This window comes from Falco naumanni, chromosome 5, assembly GCF_017639655.2.
Source record: "Falco naumanni isolate bFalNau1 chromosome 5, bFalNau1.pat, whole genome shotgun sequence".
NCBI lineage: Eukaryota > Metazoa > Chordata > Aves > Falconiformes > Falconidae > Falco > Falco naumanni.
Genome location: NC_054058.1, coordinates 1,945,030 through 1,964,844, shown reverse-complemented (window position 1 = coordinate 1,964,844; position 19,815 = coordinate 1,945,030). Strand labels below are relative to the sequence as shown.

Here is a 19,815-nt window from a genome sequence, read left to right as displayed (position 1 = left end):
CTCCCAGTAGAACCCTGCTTTTGCTTTTTTACCTAGACTGAGCTTGTGGTAAGGACAGTTCAGGGTAAACTGCAAGCCCAAGCATACCCAGTCCATGGGCATGATGGCCTTCAAACCAGGGGCTGGAGTATTCTTTAAGCATTCATCATGCCAGGGCATCTGAAAGACAATGGAGACCTCTTCCACACAGGACAGGTCACTTCGAGAACTTCTAACACTGCGGTGTAGATGGAAAACACATCTGCCAGGAGCCAGGGTTAGCCAAGGGAGCTTTCTGGCAACAGGGGGATAGGGGGGAGAACATCAGGGCCAAGAGAGTCTGAAGCTATTGTGCATGGAAAATTTTCTGGGATCTCTCTTACAAATAACACCACACTAGTCAGTTGACCCACAACTCATGCCAACCTCCTTTATCTGAAAGGTGCACATAAATCACACTTTGGACTCCACCGCAGTGTATTTCCCTTGTTAATGTTTCCAGGCACAGTTGCTACTGTCACCTGCAGTGCCTCTGTACAAATGGCTCAGCCCCTGAAGACCTTGCTCGGTGGAGAGGAGGGGAGAAAGCGCAAGCTGAAGCTGCAGCCAGCACAAGATATGTAAACATGAGTGCCATGTCCTGTGCAGCGACGGAGCCTCCCCAGGCAGGCAAGAGCTTTAGAGTGGCCTGGACAACTTGATCACTGCCGTTATCCGACCACCAGTTACCAGCACGGCTGGGCTCCACCAGCGATAACCTGGTATTCACTGTCTCGTTAAGAACAGACGTGGCTGAGGGTGCTCAGAGCTCGTGCCTTGACTTTCTAACAAGGATGGAAACCACAAGGTGATCTGCCTTAAGATTTTATGTTTTGACGTGTCAGCACAAAGTTATTCTTTGAGTGCAAATGCTTCTTAAACAGTTCAGCCCGCTTCCACCTAACAGCCTCCAGCCCAGAGGCTGGACTCAGCCCAGCAGGACAGTGACCCACAACCTCAGCCCAGCCACCTCCTCCCACCTGCAGATGTGAGCAGGACCTAGCCCAAAGGTTGGGAGTCACAGCCTCGCTGACCGACCGATTCTGACACATGCCCAACACATTGGCACCTCCACCGCGTGATAGCCACGTGTCCAAGCACCCGAGGGTGCGCGAAAGAGGGGCTGTGGCCACTAGTCGTTCATCTGGCTCACGGCTCTCCTCCTGGCGCTTAACTTGAGTGAATAAGGCCTCCTGAGAGGCAGTTTATATTCTACATTCACTTGGGCACAGAGCCACACTAACGCAGCTCTCCAGCTTTCCAAACGGAGCTGGCGGGGAGCTGGCATGTGTCGGGCCAGCGTGGAGCACAAGCAGAGGAGCCTGGCCGTGCAGACAAACTCTAAGTCACTCCTGAAAGGTCTGATTTTTGTGAAGACTCTACAGAGCCCAAAAATAGGTAAAGGGACTTCCTAAAGCATGAGAGAGACCAACTCTTCCCAGTTTTTTGCGGTGTTCTACCCTTGGAAGCAACAGTAGATAAATGTGACAGCATGCACACAGGAAAACAAATTTGAACAGAAAGGTAAAATCTCATTCCCGTTCCATGCACTCGCACGTGTCTGCACTCTGAGTATGGCTTGTGAAACTTACTGCCTGCCTTCAAAGTTTACTGCAGCTTTGGTCACAGGAGAAAAATGAAGTACTTGCCCAAAGATGGACATCTGAGACAGTAACGAAGGCAGGTCTGTGCAGATTGCCGGGTGATCTGGTTGACAGATTGAGCCCAGAGTGTCACTGTAACCATCTGATCCCATGTCCTTTAAGAGCCAGGCCTAGCACAAACCTGGATTCATTTCTGCTTCAAGCAGCACATCCCTCAGCCCTTCTCGATGCTTATGTGCACCTCCAGGCATCTAAATGCCACAAAATCAAGTGTCACTCCTGCCCTTCCCATACCATGGCAACTTTTGCCTTGCAAGTGTAACTTGCAGCCCAAGGCCTCTCTTCCCACTCCTAGCTTTCCAAAGCTCAAGCCCAAAGCCTTCAGAATGACTGCAAGATTCTCCATCACATCCTTCTTGTGCCATCACTACCCTGAGTTCCCCCTTCACTGTCTTGGGAAACTAAACAGCCTTGATGCCTCCTCCTCGTCCCCTCACCAGGCAAGGGCAAGGCCGCCTGGTCTGTGACGTGCCGGACTCTCTTTTCATTATTTCCCCACTTCTAGGAATGAAAACTTCCCCCTTTTAATGGGAATGAGAGCCACTTCTGTATTCATGCAGTGTAGATGTCTGTTTTCTCTGTAGAGCCCTTGGCCAATTATCAAATTATGAACCCGCTGGTAAAATCTTTAAAGGGCCCAAATGAGACCCAAAACCTACTGCACGCCAAGTCGCTGGGTTGGTAGGGGAAATATCAAAAGTGTGTTGTAGTTACTTGAGATACAGCTCACCAAGAGCAAAAATGATGGTTACAGCAATAGATTTAAGTGGGAAAGTATGTAATTATGGCACAGAAGTGAGGAATGAAAGGAAATTTTATTTAGGGTTAGTATAATATAATAGACCTTTTTTATAAGTTTGCCTGAAATGAGGAGAATAACTGGAATTAATGATAAATCTAGAACAACTCGGAATAACACATCACTTCCCTTTAGCTCTTCCAGACTTCTGCACCACAAACTAGGCAGACAGAAAGTTCAAGATAAAACTTGCCTCAATCATCCTCCAAGATAAAATATTTTCAAGATCTAATGATAAAACACATCCCTTTTTTTTCTAATGTGAACAAAAAGTACAATTCATGACGTCTCGTTTCCACTCCCATCTGTATCCAGAGCACCAAAAGAGCTTTCCCAAAAGTAAGAGACAACATCCCCTTCCCAGCCTGTCTAATACGACGGTTTCTGCTCCCCATACAGACAGGTGGCATCTTGGGCAGCTCGGCCCTGGCTCAGGAGAAGGCCTGATGGACGTTATTTCTGCGTCGTGCACAGACAGCTGTAACACGGCGTGTGCAGCTCTTCCATGAGCTGTGCCTCAGCTCCTACAGAAACAGCTCCTGTTTCCCTTCTTCAAGTACCAACAGATCAAATCAACTCAGGCTTGAAGGATGACAAGCACCCACCTTAGTGGAGAAAATAGCTCAGGAGTGATAATTATGCACTGCCACTCACATTTACAACCAGCAGCTGGGCAAAGACATCACAAAGGGGTCAAAAGCTACCCCAGGAGATGACACTGAATGAAAACAGGAGGCAGAAAAGGGCCCCCTGTGACACAAATCCCTCAGAAATTCACGGCAGAAGCTGGTGCAACCTTGCAGCTGAGATCAACTGAAATCGTGGGGATTTCTTTGGTGGTAACAGAAGCAAACTGAATTGCAAACCCCTCTTGCCACTCTTGATGGAGTCTGTTGTGGGCCAGCACAGACCATGGAAGCTCCAGCACATTAAACAGTAAAAAAAACCCAAAACCAACCATCAAACCGCAGAGGCACTGTGGTTCAAAATTTCTGAACTGAGGAGAAATGTCGCAGTATGGCGGCAAGCTCAAAGCACAGGCCACTTTCTACTGGTAACAGAATAATGTGCCGCTCAGAGGAAATTGTGCAAATCTTCAAAGTGTCATTGCCCCCCTCCATTCATCCACACGAAATCTGATCAGCACCCGTGAGATAACAGAGATTTACACTTCAGTAATTAGACATCGGGGTAAACACCTCCCTGGAGTAACAGAGTGCTTCGGGCTCCTTTCAGGTCACCAGCCAGTGGCACAGAGTTTGACTCCCAGCCCTTCATGTCACATCTGGGAGGATATCTTAGCTTTTAACTGTGAAAGATGAGACCCTGAAGAACCAGAAACGCCCCTTCCCTAAAGAAAAACTGTCTGCAGCTCAACCAAGAAGAAGCTGGAACAGTTTGTTCCCTGTTGCTTCGTTTAAATGAGGCAATCCATGAGCCATCTGAAGTATGCAGCAGAAACCAGCGCTTGATCCCAATAACTCTGGCAACAACTGCTCTGTTTCCAATCTCATCTTCAAGGTCAAAAGTATCAAGAAGATAATTGAGACCAAACCCAGATATCTGACCTCTGCCAATAGCCTGGACCGTTCACAATTGATTTCGAAAGGGAAGCCGCATCCAGATTATCCTGGTGGCATTGCTGGGAGAACCGATGGCTGCCGTCAGGAGGCAAGTGGCCAAGCAGATGTATTTGTAGGTTGTTCAGCCTCCTCTGACATCTTGGGGGATGATATTTCAGGGATCTGGGATCTCAGATAAAGTTGAAAGGATCTGAACAGTTATTTCCTTCTTTCTGCCTCAAGGCGCCTGTGCTGCCTTCAGACAAAGCTCTGGAGGGCTCAGTCTTCCCTCCGCTTGACACCGATACACATTTGTGCGCTCGCGATACTGATTTCAGATGGGTGCAAGCAGGGCAACTCTCTGAGCACACACACCCCCCCGATGCGGAGAAGAGTATTATACCAAAGAAGAAATGAGTAACAAGCGGCACAGACAAACTTTGGTAAGACAGAGTGATGCCTGCCTGAAAAGGGTAACGTTCACAGACAGGGAAGCTGGAAAAGCAGCAAGACCTCAGCGTATCAGTCCCCCAGCTGCTGCTATATCATGCAGCCTTAGGGTCTGTCTGGATGCATCATGACTACAAGAAGACATCATTCCTTTCCTGCAGTAAATGAGAAGATTGAACCTCTTCCACACAGAGGAAGGGAGCCTTTTGTGCATATCCTTGTTGACACAAGACTGCAGGGTTCCAGTGTTCCTCTCCGAGGGAGAGCGAGGGAGTCTTGAACAGACTGAGTCAAAATTCGATCACCAGTTTGTACACGCATGCTGCTCTAGAGAGAGCAGGATACCTGCTGCTACCAGAGATACCAACAGCTGTCTTACTGGTGAGAAGCACACCCCTCTTTGCCTCCGGTACCTTTTTTGGACAAATTTCAAGCTCTTGATGCTAATCTCAACAACCATTAATGACAATTTTGCAGACTCTCTAGCAGGTAGCCTCTCTACCTCAGGGCTCCAGCCCAAGATCAATGCAGATGCTCAAGCTGATGGAGGATGGGTTGAATCTACTGAATCTACTGAAAACAATTGGTGGAGTCCTCAGCAAAGGCACTTATTCGAGCAAAGAAACCCCATGTGAAAGGAAAGCTGCCCTGAGAACTCACCAGCCACAGCGAAGTCGTTTGACTCTCCCAGATCTGGTACGCCAGTATCAAACCAGTAATTTAATGGTGAAGTAAAATTTTATGTGCTGCAAACCTGCTGATATACCACATCGTGTGACTCTCATACTGGTACTGAAATTCTGCTTAGGAGGCAATTCTTTTTACCAGCTGCCAGCACACCTTTGATTTTAGTTCTTGCATAACTCATCAGCTTTTGTAGGACAGATCAGATACTGATCGCTATCCCAGTATTGTTACAGTGCCTTTCTAATCTCTATGTCCTGGCAAAACTTACAGTCACTGATAGCAATCTGCTCATCACAATATCCTGTGGGAAACTGTAAATCACATAGGAGCCAGCAATGGCTCTTTTTTACTCTTGGAAAGCAACACAATCCAGAGTTACTGGAACTCTTATTTTCTTTCCCCCCCTCTCTTCTTTATTTTTTTATGTTCCCTGTTAAATCAAGAAACTGAGCCACATATTTTTAATAATGAGAATCTGGATGAGGTTCAATCTAAATTTTGAAAATATATTCCAATTAAAGACTTTAATAGATTCTTGGCTTTCCCCACATCTCATTACCATGTGCATTCAATAATCCCCAGCCCCCTTTTTCCCTAGTAGTAAGTAGACTGCAGAGTGGGTGACATCATTCTCCAGAAGGTCAGCCTCCCCTGGACTGCCGTTTTCTGATCATTTCTTGCAAAGGTTTTGTTCAGGGGGGACTTTTTTTTTTTCCAAATTGGCTGCAAATCTGCTGTGATTGTGTCAAACATGGTACTTGCCCTTGTAAAGCTGCGATGACTTTTGGACCACCTGCTGCAAAAGAGAGGTTTTGTTCTCAGGCCAGAGGATTTCACTGACAGAAACAGCATGTCCTTCTCCTTGGTAGGACAATATGATGACCACTCAGGTCACACACCTGCAGAGACTTACTGACGTGCTTTACTTCAACAGCAACACCTGCAAATAAAGCTGGCGGACCGCTGAAGCCAGCCACAGCAGGCATCTGTGTGACTGGCTGTAATATCAGGCTCTCCAGTCTGTGTGGCAGCTGAAGCCCATCATTGCATAGATTAGAAAGTTATTTAATCCCTGTATGAAACAGCTGCATCCAGCACACCAAGTATCAATTCGGTGTGTCACTGCGGCCCTTGTTCAACATACAGCTTGAGCCAAACAAATGAGCAAAGCACTAGGATGTATGTTGAATGGCAGAAAGAATAATGTGGAAAAAATTATAATACCTTTAGATAATTGTATCATGTGGATGCATCTGGAATACTCTGTGCAGACTTGTTTTTAAAGAAACGATTAAGGACCTGGAAAAGTTCCCACTTGAAGAGAAATGAAATGGCTGGTGCTATTCGCTGTGAGAAGCACAGAAGGGGGACATAAAAACCTGTAAACAATTAAATGTATGAAGGAAGAAGGTGGATGAGTGGGAACTTCTGTTTTCTTTACCTTTAAAGATCCCACGAAAAGGGATGAGAATTCAGTTAGAGTAGCAAAATAAGAGCCACTTGAATGAAGCTTGAACTGACTCAGTTGGGTCAGGAAAACACTGAAATTGCAGTCACAAGAGTCTGTTGAGGATGGCTGAGACAAAGCTATAACGTACTCTTCTCTCTGCAAGATTCGGTACAAGATTCAGTACTCAATCTTTTTTATTAACTATGCAAACTGAGTTTTCATTCTCAGGCATCTTCTTCATTCAACAAATCGTTCTACATTTTTTCCCTGAATCTTCTTCAATCTCTTTCTGCCCTTTAAAAATACTTACAGTAGAAGGCCATATTGCAATGTCAGTTTGCAGCTAGGAAATTGCCTCCCTGCTGCTTACTGATATTTTTTTTCTACACCAAGGATAGCGCATCACAGTTTTACATACACTGCCTCTTGCCTGTGCAATGGCTTATCCACTGAGACCTCCAAATTCTCACCATGCCAACAATTTCCAGTACACTTGGTGGGTATGTATGTCCTATGCTTTGTTTCTAGACACACAATATCATATCTGGCTGAGCGAAAAGCCACGCTTTGTTTGAATGCATGCAGGTCACCAAGCAAACTCTATCGCCCTTCATACCTTTGAACCCATCATTACTGACCACTTTTATGAGATTTGTACCTTTTAATAACTGCACTGTTTCATTTAGTTCTGGACAAGTTAGTGCTGGAACCAGCCCGTGCAGAGCGACACTGGGACTGTCCTCACTGGATGCTGGATTTACGGTTATCGTGTCAGCTTTGCCATCGGTCAGCTACTCATTTCTTAATACACGCTAATGCTAACTTTTCCAAGCTGGTACATGTGGCAATAAGTTAAATGCTCTCCAAAAATCCATCACACCTATACAGTTATTTCTATCAGTCAAATCTCTAACCTAACCAAATAATTCAGATGGATTTGTTTAACAAAACTGTTTTGGAAAAGGCAGATAACATTTTCATTTCATGAAAAAATTACCAAATTACAAACCAAAAGCTAAGAATCCATAGCAATCTGTAGCACAGAAAAACCTAGCTGGAAAGCGGCAAAGGCACCGTATTAATACTGCTGGAGTCCCAAGCTTCTGCCCCAGAAAGCATCATTTTTCCTACAAGAAAACTGGGGGGGGGGGGGGGGGGGTAATCTCTTGAAAATCAAGGCTAAATTCCACAGTTCCTACAAGGGATCCGATCCAGCACTTTGCTAGACTTCATATAACTGGATCCTACTGCTTTTTTCCTCTCCACCCAGACAGCGTCTTATTTCAGTACTGTTATGTACTCTCTCCCTCCTCACCAGGCTGAACAACCATAACTCGTTCCTCATCGATGATGTTTCTTCCTAGGCACGTGGCCACTTTTGTTGCTCTCATCTTGTCTCTCTGCAGTAAGCATGTGCTCCTTTTCAGCTGCAGAGGACACATCTAGTCCCCAAAGTCTCTCATAGCCCCAGTGCCATTTCCCAACCAACAACTCAAGGGATAAAACAGAGGCGTGCACTTCCTCAGATGTTTATTCTGAAATGGCATATACTCACCCAGCTTTGGAGACAACAGCACAATCTAGAATTAAAGCATCTGATTATTAAAACAATACCCTGAAAACTTCTAATTCATAAATATGCAAGGGCATATTCACGCACATATTGACGCATATTCATTCAGAGCCCTGAACTTCAGGCGGGAGAGAGAAATAGAGCCCCAGGCAAATCACTTCCATGATGAGACTGGCCACGGCTCAGCACTGAAGTGCAATAGCGTACACTGCGGCCAGCTGTTCAACACCAGGGATCCACTCACCTGCCACACAGCGCATGTGCCTGAACGCAAGGAGCTGAAGAGGCATGGGCACTGTACATCCTGGTCGTCTTACGTTTGGAGGGAAGAATCACATGTGGCTTAAAGCCACCTCAGTGTTTCTTGCTCTTTCTGCCAGCAATTCCAAGGCCTCCGGACCAACATATTAGTGCTGGCCCCTGGGGACTGTCCCAGCAGGCAGAAATTAAAATTGTGCTGTGTTTGTACCTTGGCTTTGCACCTATTGCTGAGACCAGGGGTCAGCTCATTGCAGCAGCCACTGGAGAGGTAAGCACTGTGATGGAGGGAATATTTCTGATTCCTTATCTTGAGATCGCTTCGCATGGCTAAATGCAGAGTTCAAGAGCACTGTTTTGTAGTGAGTTGTTAAGTTTTGAGACCAACCTGCGGACACAGCTTTAGCTAAGGGCTGCCCTAAGCCCTAGTGGTCTCTGGTGCAATGCCGGTGGTCTGCACAGAGCCAGCTGGTCACAGGGTACTGGCTTGCTTCCTGGTTTTTCAGCTGCCAAACTATATTAAAACAAGCTAAAAATACATTAAATATTTTCCTTTCCTAATATTACCTTACCACGTAAGCAATAGCTGGACTTGCCACTAGGATGTTATCTGATAACCAGTGGGAGGGACGGGAAGGCGTGCGAGGAGGGAGGCTGCCTCAGCGACTGTGACCAGGAGGAAAGGCTGTTATGTTTCTATTTGGGTGGGTGATGAAAACATTTCTGAATCCCTGCTTTAACCCATCTCTGACCGCACAGCCCACCAGAAGTGCTCCTTGGCACGAGCCCCTGAGCTTTTGCAAAACCTCCCCCCCCCAAGGAGCGTGCACGGGGAGCCTAAGGCAGCCCACAGAAGTGTGCCCTGTCCGCCGCTGGTGCTGTGCCATCAGAAAAACAGAGTAGCAGGTGACCTGGGCTCTGGGGCGTTGCACGGGGAACTGACGTGGGCGACAGCCAGCCAGAAGAGATTCCTGCACTGTATCCCCTTCTGGTTCAGCCCTGGCAGCCAGTGCTGCTCTGCTCCCTCTGGAGGAGACCACACAATCCCCAGGTGGGTTCAAGGGTAGAGGGAAGTGATGTCAGGCTCAAGGGTGAGAGGCTGGACAATCTGCTACACAGGGCATGCAACTGGTTTTGATTGTTTAACCTCATAGGTGTCACATTTGAACACGGGTTTGGATTGTTTCATTTCTTGCATGTATATTGGAATTAAAGAAAGTACCAAGTTTCCCTGATACCTCTATTTCCAGTGATTACTGATTTTAACTAGAAATAGCTGCAATGAAGTGAATGAGGAAGTCCTGTCCCTGAAAAAAAATAGTAACACAGCCTGAAACTGGAGATGAAAGCCCTACTTAACAAATGAGAGATGTAAAGGGCAGAAGCTATGAAAAGACACAGCATGAACAAGCGGAAAACACTTGGCCTACCCAGTGACTCCTGCCAGGCTCATACTAACAGAAAGTCTCTACAGCAAGGCCACCAGGTTTTGAACAAGAGGCAGCATGATCCTGGGGGGAGGCACATTTCTGGTCTCCTAAAGCTTCCAGAGGACATACACCCCTTCCCCTTGTGTTTTCACACAAATGGCAAACATTAACTGTACATGGAGAATGTGTGTGACATGCTGGAGTGTTTCCTCGGTCTCTTGGTGCTCTCTTCATACTTAACTCATGTCATATACTCAGGCTGCTGGTTTGCCTAACCCTGCGCTCCATCCTGCTGTCCCTTCCACCTCCCAGGATTCTAGTCCTGGCACTGGGAGCGCCAGGGAGATGGAGCAGCTCTACTGCACATCCTAAGGCATAGTCCTTCCCTCCATCCCTCCTCTCTGCTCTGTGTCCCTGCACAACAGCGAAGAGCTCAACAAGGAGCATGACATCCCCATCCCAGACGCTGGACGCAGAGCAGAGCACGTTGCTGCTCTTACACCCTCTTCTGCTCTTTTTACCGCTCTCTGCGTGCCCTTCGTATGCTCACCTTGCTGCTTCTGCATAGTAGTGAAGTCTTCAAAGGTGAGAGTGCGCACGGGGGGCCTCCAGAAGGCATAGGTCTCCATAATGGCCTCCAGCCCCGTCCTGTGCAATGAAAATAAAACAAGGAGAGAAGAATGTCAGTCAGCTGGCAAGGGTATCAGCGCCGGGGGAAGAGGGCTCCGACCCTGCTTGACAGGCTGCCAGCGGCCACCAAAAGGTCACCTTGACATCTGTGAATTCCTCAAGCAAGCCTTCCCGCACAGGTGCTGGCTACCAGAGTAAAATGAAATTTCCCCAGCCCAGTATCTCAAAAGCTCCTCACGGTCTCCCAGTGCCCTTTTCTTTTTTAACAAGGATCCCCAACTTTCTGCCTGCTTTGCAGGGGACACATGACGTCAGCCTGTCAAGGCGTGCTCTATGATGGAGCGGGATTCCACGCTTTGTAGATACAAGCTGCCGTGCAAACAAGGGAGGTCTGGGATTCAGCCTACAGAATCAGAGAGATTTTGTGAATTGCCTTTCCCTGCCACTTCCTATTTCTGGACACTGTTCTGAAGTGCTACGGCAAGCCATCAAAAAGGAATCTCCTTGGTTTTGGACTTCTACTAGAAATGCATAAGAGACTTTTTAAAGATCAGTGGCATCTCTGCTTTGGGTCCCTAACTCCCCGCAAAGACAATACCAAAGAGAAAAACCCCAAAATCAAGTGACAGCTTTTCCTCTTGAAGAGCTGAGGTATCAGATTTGCTCTTATTTTCATGACAGAACACTAGATCTGCTGAAAGTCTCTAACTCCACAGGCTCAGTAAGGATGCAGGTGCATTACCAGGAAAAGACTCCCACGTTCTTTATGAGACAACCCCCCGGAGTTTCACCCCAGGAAAGGCTGACCCCGGTGGAAGCTGCAAACTGCTCTGTTCCTCATTCCTCGCCTTCTCCTGCCTCTTTTCCAGAAGTGAGTTGTAGCCCTCACACTGACTGGACACGACTAGAGATGCTTCGTCAAATGCAAGAACATATCCCCTTTCAATGCAAAAGGCTCTAACATCCCCAGAGCCTCTCATCAGATGTTGAGTTGATACTGGAGCTGCCTTTTGCTTCTGAAAATGTCTTTCTGCACGTGCCTCCACTCACTCAGTTAACTTTCCAAAGTCTCCCCGGAAGCTCGGATGCTTTAAATACATTGGAGTTGGCAAACCAAACTCTGTATTTTAAGAGGAGGTTTAGAAGAGAGGTTGTTGCATGGTGTTTATTAGCTGCTAAGCTGTTAGAAGTAGAAACAGAAGACATCTCTGCATAGCAGTCTCACACTAGCGCTGAGCACATTACAACAAAACTATTTGGTTAATACAGTGGCCCCTGCCAGCTCATGGAGCTCAGAGACAACAAGGCTGCGCAGAACGTGAACCCATCTGCTGAGCTGGGCTCTGCGTGCAAAAGCAGCTCTTTGACTACCAGTACCACCCCCAGGATTTCCCCCGCTCCCCGTGTGAGAAAGCCACACATGTTCTGACTCCGTCTGCTTCTCGACTCACACAGCTGGGAAGAGACCAGTACCTTTCTGCAGCCTCAAGAAATGATCCTCAGCCCAAATGCTGAGGCAGGACTTGCTGGTACCATATATCCAGGGGGCATAAAATGCCCTCAGCAAGTTGCAATGCAACAAGACTTGCTGTTGAAAGAACCTCCCTTGACAATTAAAAACAAGTAATACATCCAGAAATGCAGACTGAAAGTTCCAGCTGTGCTCATCCAGCTGCTCCGCGTCTGCCTCGCGGATCTTGCAGGGAGGCCAGTTCACCAAACTGGTGTTCACACGGTCTGGCTCGGGCACGAGATCCCCGTGCACATAACCCCACCTTGCACCAGTGTCTGACTTCTAGCTCTGCTCTCGTGACTCCCTTCCAGAAAAATCCAACCCCCAACAGGATGTGGCTCAGGGAATCAGTAAAGGCAGGTTACGGCTGTTGCCCTGCCTCTGCGCGGAGCTGCATCATCCTCAGCTCGGCCTGACTCACAGTTCGACGTTTCTAGCTCTCTGTTTACCACTTTCCCCAGTACCAATACAGTTCTTGCAAGTACTGTGTAATTTGTACTTCTAAAAGAAAAGGAAAAGAGAGAATAATGAAAAGATAATAAATCAAATAAATGAAAATAATAAAAAGAAGAAATAAAAGACTAAATCAGGAATCATATACTGCTTTCAAGGGTTGGACTCCGCTGTGCCTGTGAGCTAACGGAGGGTAAATGGCAACACTGAGTGCACCAGAGCAGCTTGGGAAGCTGCTCAATTCCTGCCCTGTAGGGCTTCCAGAAAAAGGAGGGATGCAGGCAGGGACCCCCCTCCTCCTGCTCCAGGGGAGCAGGTCTAGAGCAGCCCCTCTGCAGTGGACCTGGCTCCTGTCACCCTCCCCTTCCCAGGCTGCAAGTGCCAGCAGCAACACCATGGCCTCCCCGGATTCACAGGCTGCCCTGTGATGCTGAGGGCAGCGCTGCAGCCACAGGTACCTGAAGAATGGATGCCACACTCCACAGCTGGCTTCAAGCCACCACTTTCCTCTTCCTGCCCCAAAGGAGAGTCCTTTACTCCCCCAGAGGCGTGCACATGTTGGATGTGCATTATAAACCACCCTTTTTAAGTATGAGGGTGACAGAGCTCAAATGTCCAGTTCTATGCACAAATTCACGTCCCTATATCCTAGATCATCCTTTTTTCCTACTAATTTGTTGGGTTTGGGTGTTGGTTTTTTTTGTGCAGAACAAATGTTGTGGTGCTTTTGAAATAGCATCTAAGCAGAACACACCCTTACTGAACTTTAACCTTTTTCTATGCATCAGACAAGATCCATGAGACAGCAACCTCATCTGCTAACCTGCTAGGCACATACCACCCCGGTATGGAGTCTTGCAGAAAAAGAACGTGCAGCCATGCCAAAACCAGCTTCGGTGAGAAGGCACACCACTTCCGCGTGACTCATTTTACAACTCTATCCCCAGTCTTTCAATATTTTTTTTTTCTTCCGTCTGTATTCCTGTTTTTTAAAGCAAATGTTGATATGAGGAGGTGGGAATCAAGAATCTCCATCGCTGTCTTACAACCCTCCCTCCCGTAGGAGTTCGTGCCGTTGGTGTGATACCAAGATAACCCCAGCCCCACCACAGACCTCCACTGCGGGACAGAACGGTAGCGCTCCCCTAGTAACAGAAACCCTGGAGTGCTATTCTCTGTGTGTTCCAGCCCCTCACAGGGAAAACAAACCCCACCTGGCCGATGAAGAAACATTTTGGGACAGCAATAATAAATGCTGACAAAAGAGGAATTGTTTTCAGCATTTCTGAAATCTCAGCAACTTCTTTTAGGCTTTGGTGAGGGCTGCTGGTACCAAGCGTGCTGAACATTATCCATGTGGCATCCACTTTCTCTTCCAAAGAACTGCACTGAAAAACTTACTTCAAACTGTCTATCAGGCCATAAACCCTCCCCTCTCACACCATCTTTATGAAGGAAGTAAAAAAAAAGTATCAGAAGAGGACTCACTGCCAGCTTTATTTTAATAAGGTCAGTCCTTTAAAAGGTATCCAAAATTCGCTCTTTTTCATTCATTCTTTTATTTTTAGTGCTATAAAGTTTTAATAATAGGCAATAAATGAAACAGTTCCATTGTCTGAAAAATGAAAAAAGATGTACGAGCTATCTGTGCACCTCCATAATCCATACCATATGGCCGACCTCACCATTCCTGCTGCACGCAGGATCCAGGTCATCGTTTCATTGTTCACTGGGGAAGCCAAACTACTGGCTTCAAGCGCCTTCCTGGCTCTCTTATCCTAGACAAAAGCTCAAAGAGCATTTCCAACACGAACAATTTTTATTCACCTCGGCTGCCCACATCTGAAAGGAAAGTGCTGTTGCTTGCCTTCAGCTTAAGGGTTTTTTCTTCCATCACTCTGCTGGGTTTCCTGACTGTTGTCCGTTCTGGCTTCCTCCTGGATAAGGAGCTCCCACAAGCACCCCACGGTCAAATGAACTCTACTCAGGCTCCAAAAAAATAGGCTGTGTGGCATTAAACCTGCACCCTCACCACCCAAACACTGGGCTAGCTGAGCTCCATACCTCAAAAACCCTGGTTCTCAAACACTTGAAGCTGAGGAGAGCAAACAAGTAATACATGCCTCGTACGTACATGACGTGGGCATGCTTTCACCACCAGGACCACTTCTTTTGGTTCACTTTTACAGATGCTTCACGTGCTTTTGCAGGTAAAGCGAACAGGGACCAAAAATCACATAGAGGGAATCTCTAATAAGCAGGAACTAAGACTCAGCCTCCTAAGACAGGCTCACCCGCTCAGCCGCCAAGGCTAATGGGTATATCGCTGAACACCGTTAGTTCACCCAGTCTGAGTGCTCATAGACTGCAAAACAGCATCCAGCTGCCGCACTGTTTCCATCCTTCCCTCCGAAATAACTCAGTGCTCCTTCTCCCAGCACAAGGGCTGACGCAGGCAGCTGTGCAGGGAGACAAGCACGCGAACAACTGAAGGAGATCCAAGAAGGGAGCCGTAAAAAGATCACTCCCCCGGCTGGGTACAGGCAGTTACATCATGACGGGGTGTCCCCAGAGCAGCAGGGTTTCAGCAGTCTCTCATACTAAGGGAGACCAGTCACAAGGCACCATACTGGAAGGCTGTGAGCGGATGGAAGTGAAAGATTTAAAATGGAAATCAGTTTTAAAAACAACAGTCAACTCTGTAATTTCTGCAGTGGGCAACAACAGCGAAACAATATCAGAATAAGTGAAAGAAAAACATCCAATTCCATTTCATGGAAAAGCCTCAACCCAAAGCAGAAAGGAAACGTCCTAGGGAAGAAGTGACCTAAGAGTTCCTCTTCTCCCACCATGCTGATTTTTCCAGTGGTTTGGTTGGGGTTTTTTTCCCCTACATCATTTGCTGGCAAACTCTAACCATAGCTCCCACTCAGTATCCCTATGTCACTGAGATACGATACCCTGCAGCAGCCTCAGACATACTGTGGCCCCTGCTGCTGCCACATCTTTTTTTTTTTTTTTTTTTTTAAGACCCTATACAAAAACCCTCTTGGACATATACTACACTTGCCTGCTTTGCAAATGGCCCCTTTTTCAAATTACCCTGTTTCTTTCTCAAAGGAGGCTTACATTTCCATTGGGAAGTTCCCCAGCTACAGGCACTGCAGCTGACCAAAGTTGGGAGGATGTGGGAAGCCACGGAGCATCCCGATTGTCACTCCAGTTGACCAGTGATCCTGATGAGATTACAAGTTCACAAGGGGAAGAGAAACCAGTGTCCCATTTGGAGAGTCCTTGCCTCACACGGCTTGGACCCTAATGCCTTTTGCCCTCTGCGTGTATGTCTATGTGCGTGTCCTTTCAAAGGGAGCAGCTGAGCCTTGGAGTGTCCTCCGCTCGTTGACAACAGCAGTGCAACCTTAGCCAGACCACTGCTTGTGAGGCAGGCGCCTGACTGCTATATATGCTTGCAAATACCTTTGCCTGTTTTTTCTTCCTAAAGCCTCAGGCTGCTCTCTTTGATGTGTAATACCTTAAAGATTTTAATTCCTCTTTACATCAGCAGAGAGCCTTACTGAGCCCTCCCCACAGCTGCAGCCGTGTAGCAATTTCCTGCCCTTTCTTAAATCAATGAGCTACAAAGATCAGTAATTCCCAACCTTTTCAGGAAACTGTCTAAATTCACTGGGCTAGGACCTTATTAATGCCTTCCATGTTAATCTAGCCCACCATGTACCTGGAACTGCATCAATCCCTCCTCTAAGCCCAGCCTCCAGTGCAGCTGTATCTGCACACAGGGAAGACCTTGTACCCAGGGCACATACTAATTCCCCCACGCAGGAGAGAAGAGTCAAAGTCACATATGCCTCAAGTATCACTAACACGAATAACCAGCGCTCACGGTGGGGGTTAAATAAGGGTGATAACGTCTTTTTTGCATAGCTACAGTAAGATGAGAACAGAGGAGCCAAGCTAGGAAGTCGCTAGATCAGTAAGATGTCTTTGTGATCACAGAGAGTGTAGCATCTGAACAGGTGATGGGAAAGACAGGGCAGATGCCTGTTTGCTGAACACTTCCCATACCAACCCACGAACGAGGTCACAGTCCTGGGGAACACACACACGAGAGGAGCACGCAAGTAAAACCTGAATTACAGTGCCCATGGGGACAGCAAACAAGGGCTATGCACGCAGCTTTCACTCTGGCCTGCACACTCAGAGCCTTGCTTTACAACCCTAGGGCTCTTGTAACATAGTCAGATATGTCTAATTCTGTAAGTAATTTCATGTTTAAAGCCTTTATCACACTGATTTAAAGGACACCTGTGTCATTTAGATCTAAAACATTTAGATCTGCTGCACACTCTGCCGGATTCATGAATGGCAGAAAAAGTTGGAACTTTTTGTTTGGACTTTCTTGTTCCTTTTTGATAAGTCTGTAGTGTCTTTTACTAATACAAAAGGGAGGTTTTATTAGAGTTCCTGTTTTACTATTGTGTTGTTAAAATTCAACCTATTCTAAATAATGTTCAAGGTGTTGTACTTAACCTTTTCATTAAAATCCTGGCAAAATTAAGCCACACAGTCAAAGTGAAAGAATTTGACTTCACTGGAGAAAAACTGTAATTGTTTGAAACTAGAATATCTTTGAACTTTTATCCTGCAAACCTATCAGAAACTCTTTTTTTCCTTTAATGTAAAACAAGCATTTGTGCTCCAATTTTTGGAACTTCCTGTGAAAATTAAAATTACAAAATGTGCTTCTGCCAGCTCTGCTTATAGCAAAGTACGTCAAGGTCCCCTTGCCTACAACTTCCACTACTTTGCAGAGCGTTAGCCTGTGACCAGTTAGCCTGTTTTACAGTCTGCAGTCCTCCATTTTTGTCTCTCTGTTCTTCATTTTAGTGACAATTTTTTTTTTTTTTAAACTGAAGGATCTTGACAAGTTCATCTATTTTACCTAATTCGTTGGATACCATGGCACTATATCAGTAATACATGAACAGTTTACTATCAACTATCAGAGATGCTAAAGAACATCTCAAATATGTTTCTCAACAACAAATGGAAAAGCTCAGAGGAACATGCAAATAATAGAAATGAGCATAAATAAATTAATCATCCAGCAGGAAAAAACCAGAAACAGCAAAACATATATACAGAAAGAAAGAAGCCTTGAAAGTAGTGGTAACAGAAGGGGTACTAAGGTAGCAGTGAACAGGAAATTAAACATACGATAGCAAAAAAACAGTCACAGAAAATGTTGTCAAGCAGGAAAGCGATAAGCTGCCTTTACTGTTACGCTGCCTAAGAATATCTAAGCCCCTCTGTCAGGGTTTGGGTCAGGATCCAGGCACAGGTAGGAGAGCGCTGGAGGAGACTTCTGAATAGAAACGGGGTCAGTCTAGCTGGCTAACCGGGAAAGGTTTCCTCAGGAAGCCGTCATTATACGTCAGAACTGTTTAGGCAAAGTAAAACAGTCCTAATTCCTCTAAGAACTACTCAACGGCAAACTCCTGTAAAAATTAATTAGGATCACAAAACGCCTTCCTCGGCCTTAGACGAGTGCCCTGTGCACTGATCAGAGCACAGCGTGAAGAGATCGGTGAGGAAACACAAACAAGCCCCTATTACCTGTTTCTCCCAGAATCTCTGAAACCTTTAGCGAAGGGGTTTCTGTCAATTTTTAATCTGGTGATCTATAAAGGAAGAAAAAGAGAATTAGTTTTCTCTCCAATTTTATTTCAACAAATAAAAACTACCGATGATTACCCCTCTTGCCCAAACCACCTGTTCGATGACCTTTCCTACTTATTTCCCCAGACTTATATTGAAGTTGCCCTCCTGTTAGCCATGAACGGATTCTCTGCTCAGCACATGAGCGGTGCCAGCGGCAGACACCTGGCAGCATCAGGACACCTGGTGCAGCGCTGGGGCTGAGAAGCTGTTCCTGAAGGAGAAGGACACCTTGGATCCAGCGGCAAAACCCCCGGAGCTATAACTTATCAGCAGCCATGCGGGTCGGGAGGCAGGCATACTGCTCAGGTTTGGCCGGTGCCTGAGTTATCCCAGCCTCAGCACTCCAGATATCCAGCAGCTGGATGCACTCATGGACCTTCAAACAATGCGAAGGAGAAAAAGCCAAGCCAAGCACGGGCTACAGCCTCTGCAGATGGCAGCTGGCCACCCGGTCACGTCCACAAGGTGCTGCTGTTCTGGTCAGCATCTGGGTGGCCCTTCAAGGGGTTTCTGATCTGGAAATCTTTTTTTTTTTTTTCCTTCCCCCTCCTCTAAACAAAGAGGACAACAGCTGGGCTGAATGCTTTGGGGGAATCTTCCTTCCTGCTTTATTTTTAGGCATAATTCCATCTTGGAAAATAATTTTAACCTTGCAGCCCATGATATCATACTACCTGTCGGCTATTCCCCAATTTGGTGCAGCGCAAGAACTTCCCTCTGCCAGTCTCACCTTGCCCCAGAGACCCTGTCTCTGGAGTGAAATGAGAGCAAGATCTCCAGGTCCTATCAAATTTGAGGTGGTTTTGCTAAAACCACTCAAAAGGGACTAGTTTAATGCAGCCTGATCTGTAGCGGATTTGCAGGTGTTTTGCTTCTGTCAGAATCAAGCCCTTACTCTGGATATTAACCTCAGATCTGGAATGCAGCTCCTATTTTTGCAGAAGCTTAATTTGTGAACTTAATTTCCGTTAGCCTGACTTTGCAGCTGTCCTGGGACTTGTGTGTACAGAGACAGATACGTTCTGTGTAGGATGGAATTACAGCAGAGGGAATCCCTGTGGTGGATTTGCTAACATTTTACAATTGTTTCCAGAGACGCTTCTCCCAGTAAGGCAAAGTTTTACAGCCACTGGAGGGCATGCAGGCAGATTCAAGGGATTTATATTTATTTTTAACTTGAATCTCCTTTACTGGTATTGTAAAAATGCCCACCACACACCACACCCAACTGTTTTTTGACAAAACCCCCAAATGTTTGGAATTCAGGGACAGGAAGAAATTCCAGTGCGTCTTTACAGTGAGGTGGGTTCCAGTGCCAGTGCCTGACAGAGACCCCTCCCTTGGCACCTCCCTTACCTGTGTAATTAAGCCTTATAGCTCTGGTCATTAGGGAAGAATGACAGGCTTGTTTCCTGCCAATTTCTTCTCCTTTCTCTACCCACTTTCCATGTCTGGTCTACAGTTAAAAGTTTGTCAAGTATATGCATTTGGGCAAGGGGGTCAGGAGATTTCCAGTGCTGCCAGGACAGCAAACCCCCCGTTGCATTGTAATATTTTTTTCTGCTGGAATAGTTGATCCATTTTGGATC

General features: G+C 46.5%; 1 protein-coding gene across 1 annotated transcript in view; it reads right to left on the bottom strand.

Moving 5' to 3' along the window:
- The window catches only part of TBX15 (T-box transcription factor 15), a 98,240-nt gene that overhangs the window by 6,504 nt on the left and 71,921 nt on the right, over nucleotides 1-19,815 (bottom strand). The window contains exons 6-7 of the mRNA XM_040594944.1: nucleotides 18,122-18,186; nucleotides 10,442-10,539 (exon numbers count right to left, since the gene is read on the bottom strand). Coding sequence (XP_040450878.1) covers nucleotides 10,442-10,539; nucleotides 18,122-18,186 — 163 coding nt within the window. The remainder of the gene's footprint in view (nucleotides 1-10,441; nucleotides 10,540-18,121; nucleotides 18,187-19,815) is intronic.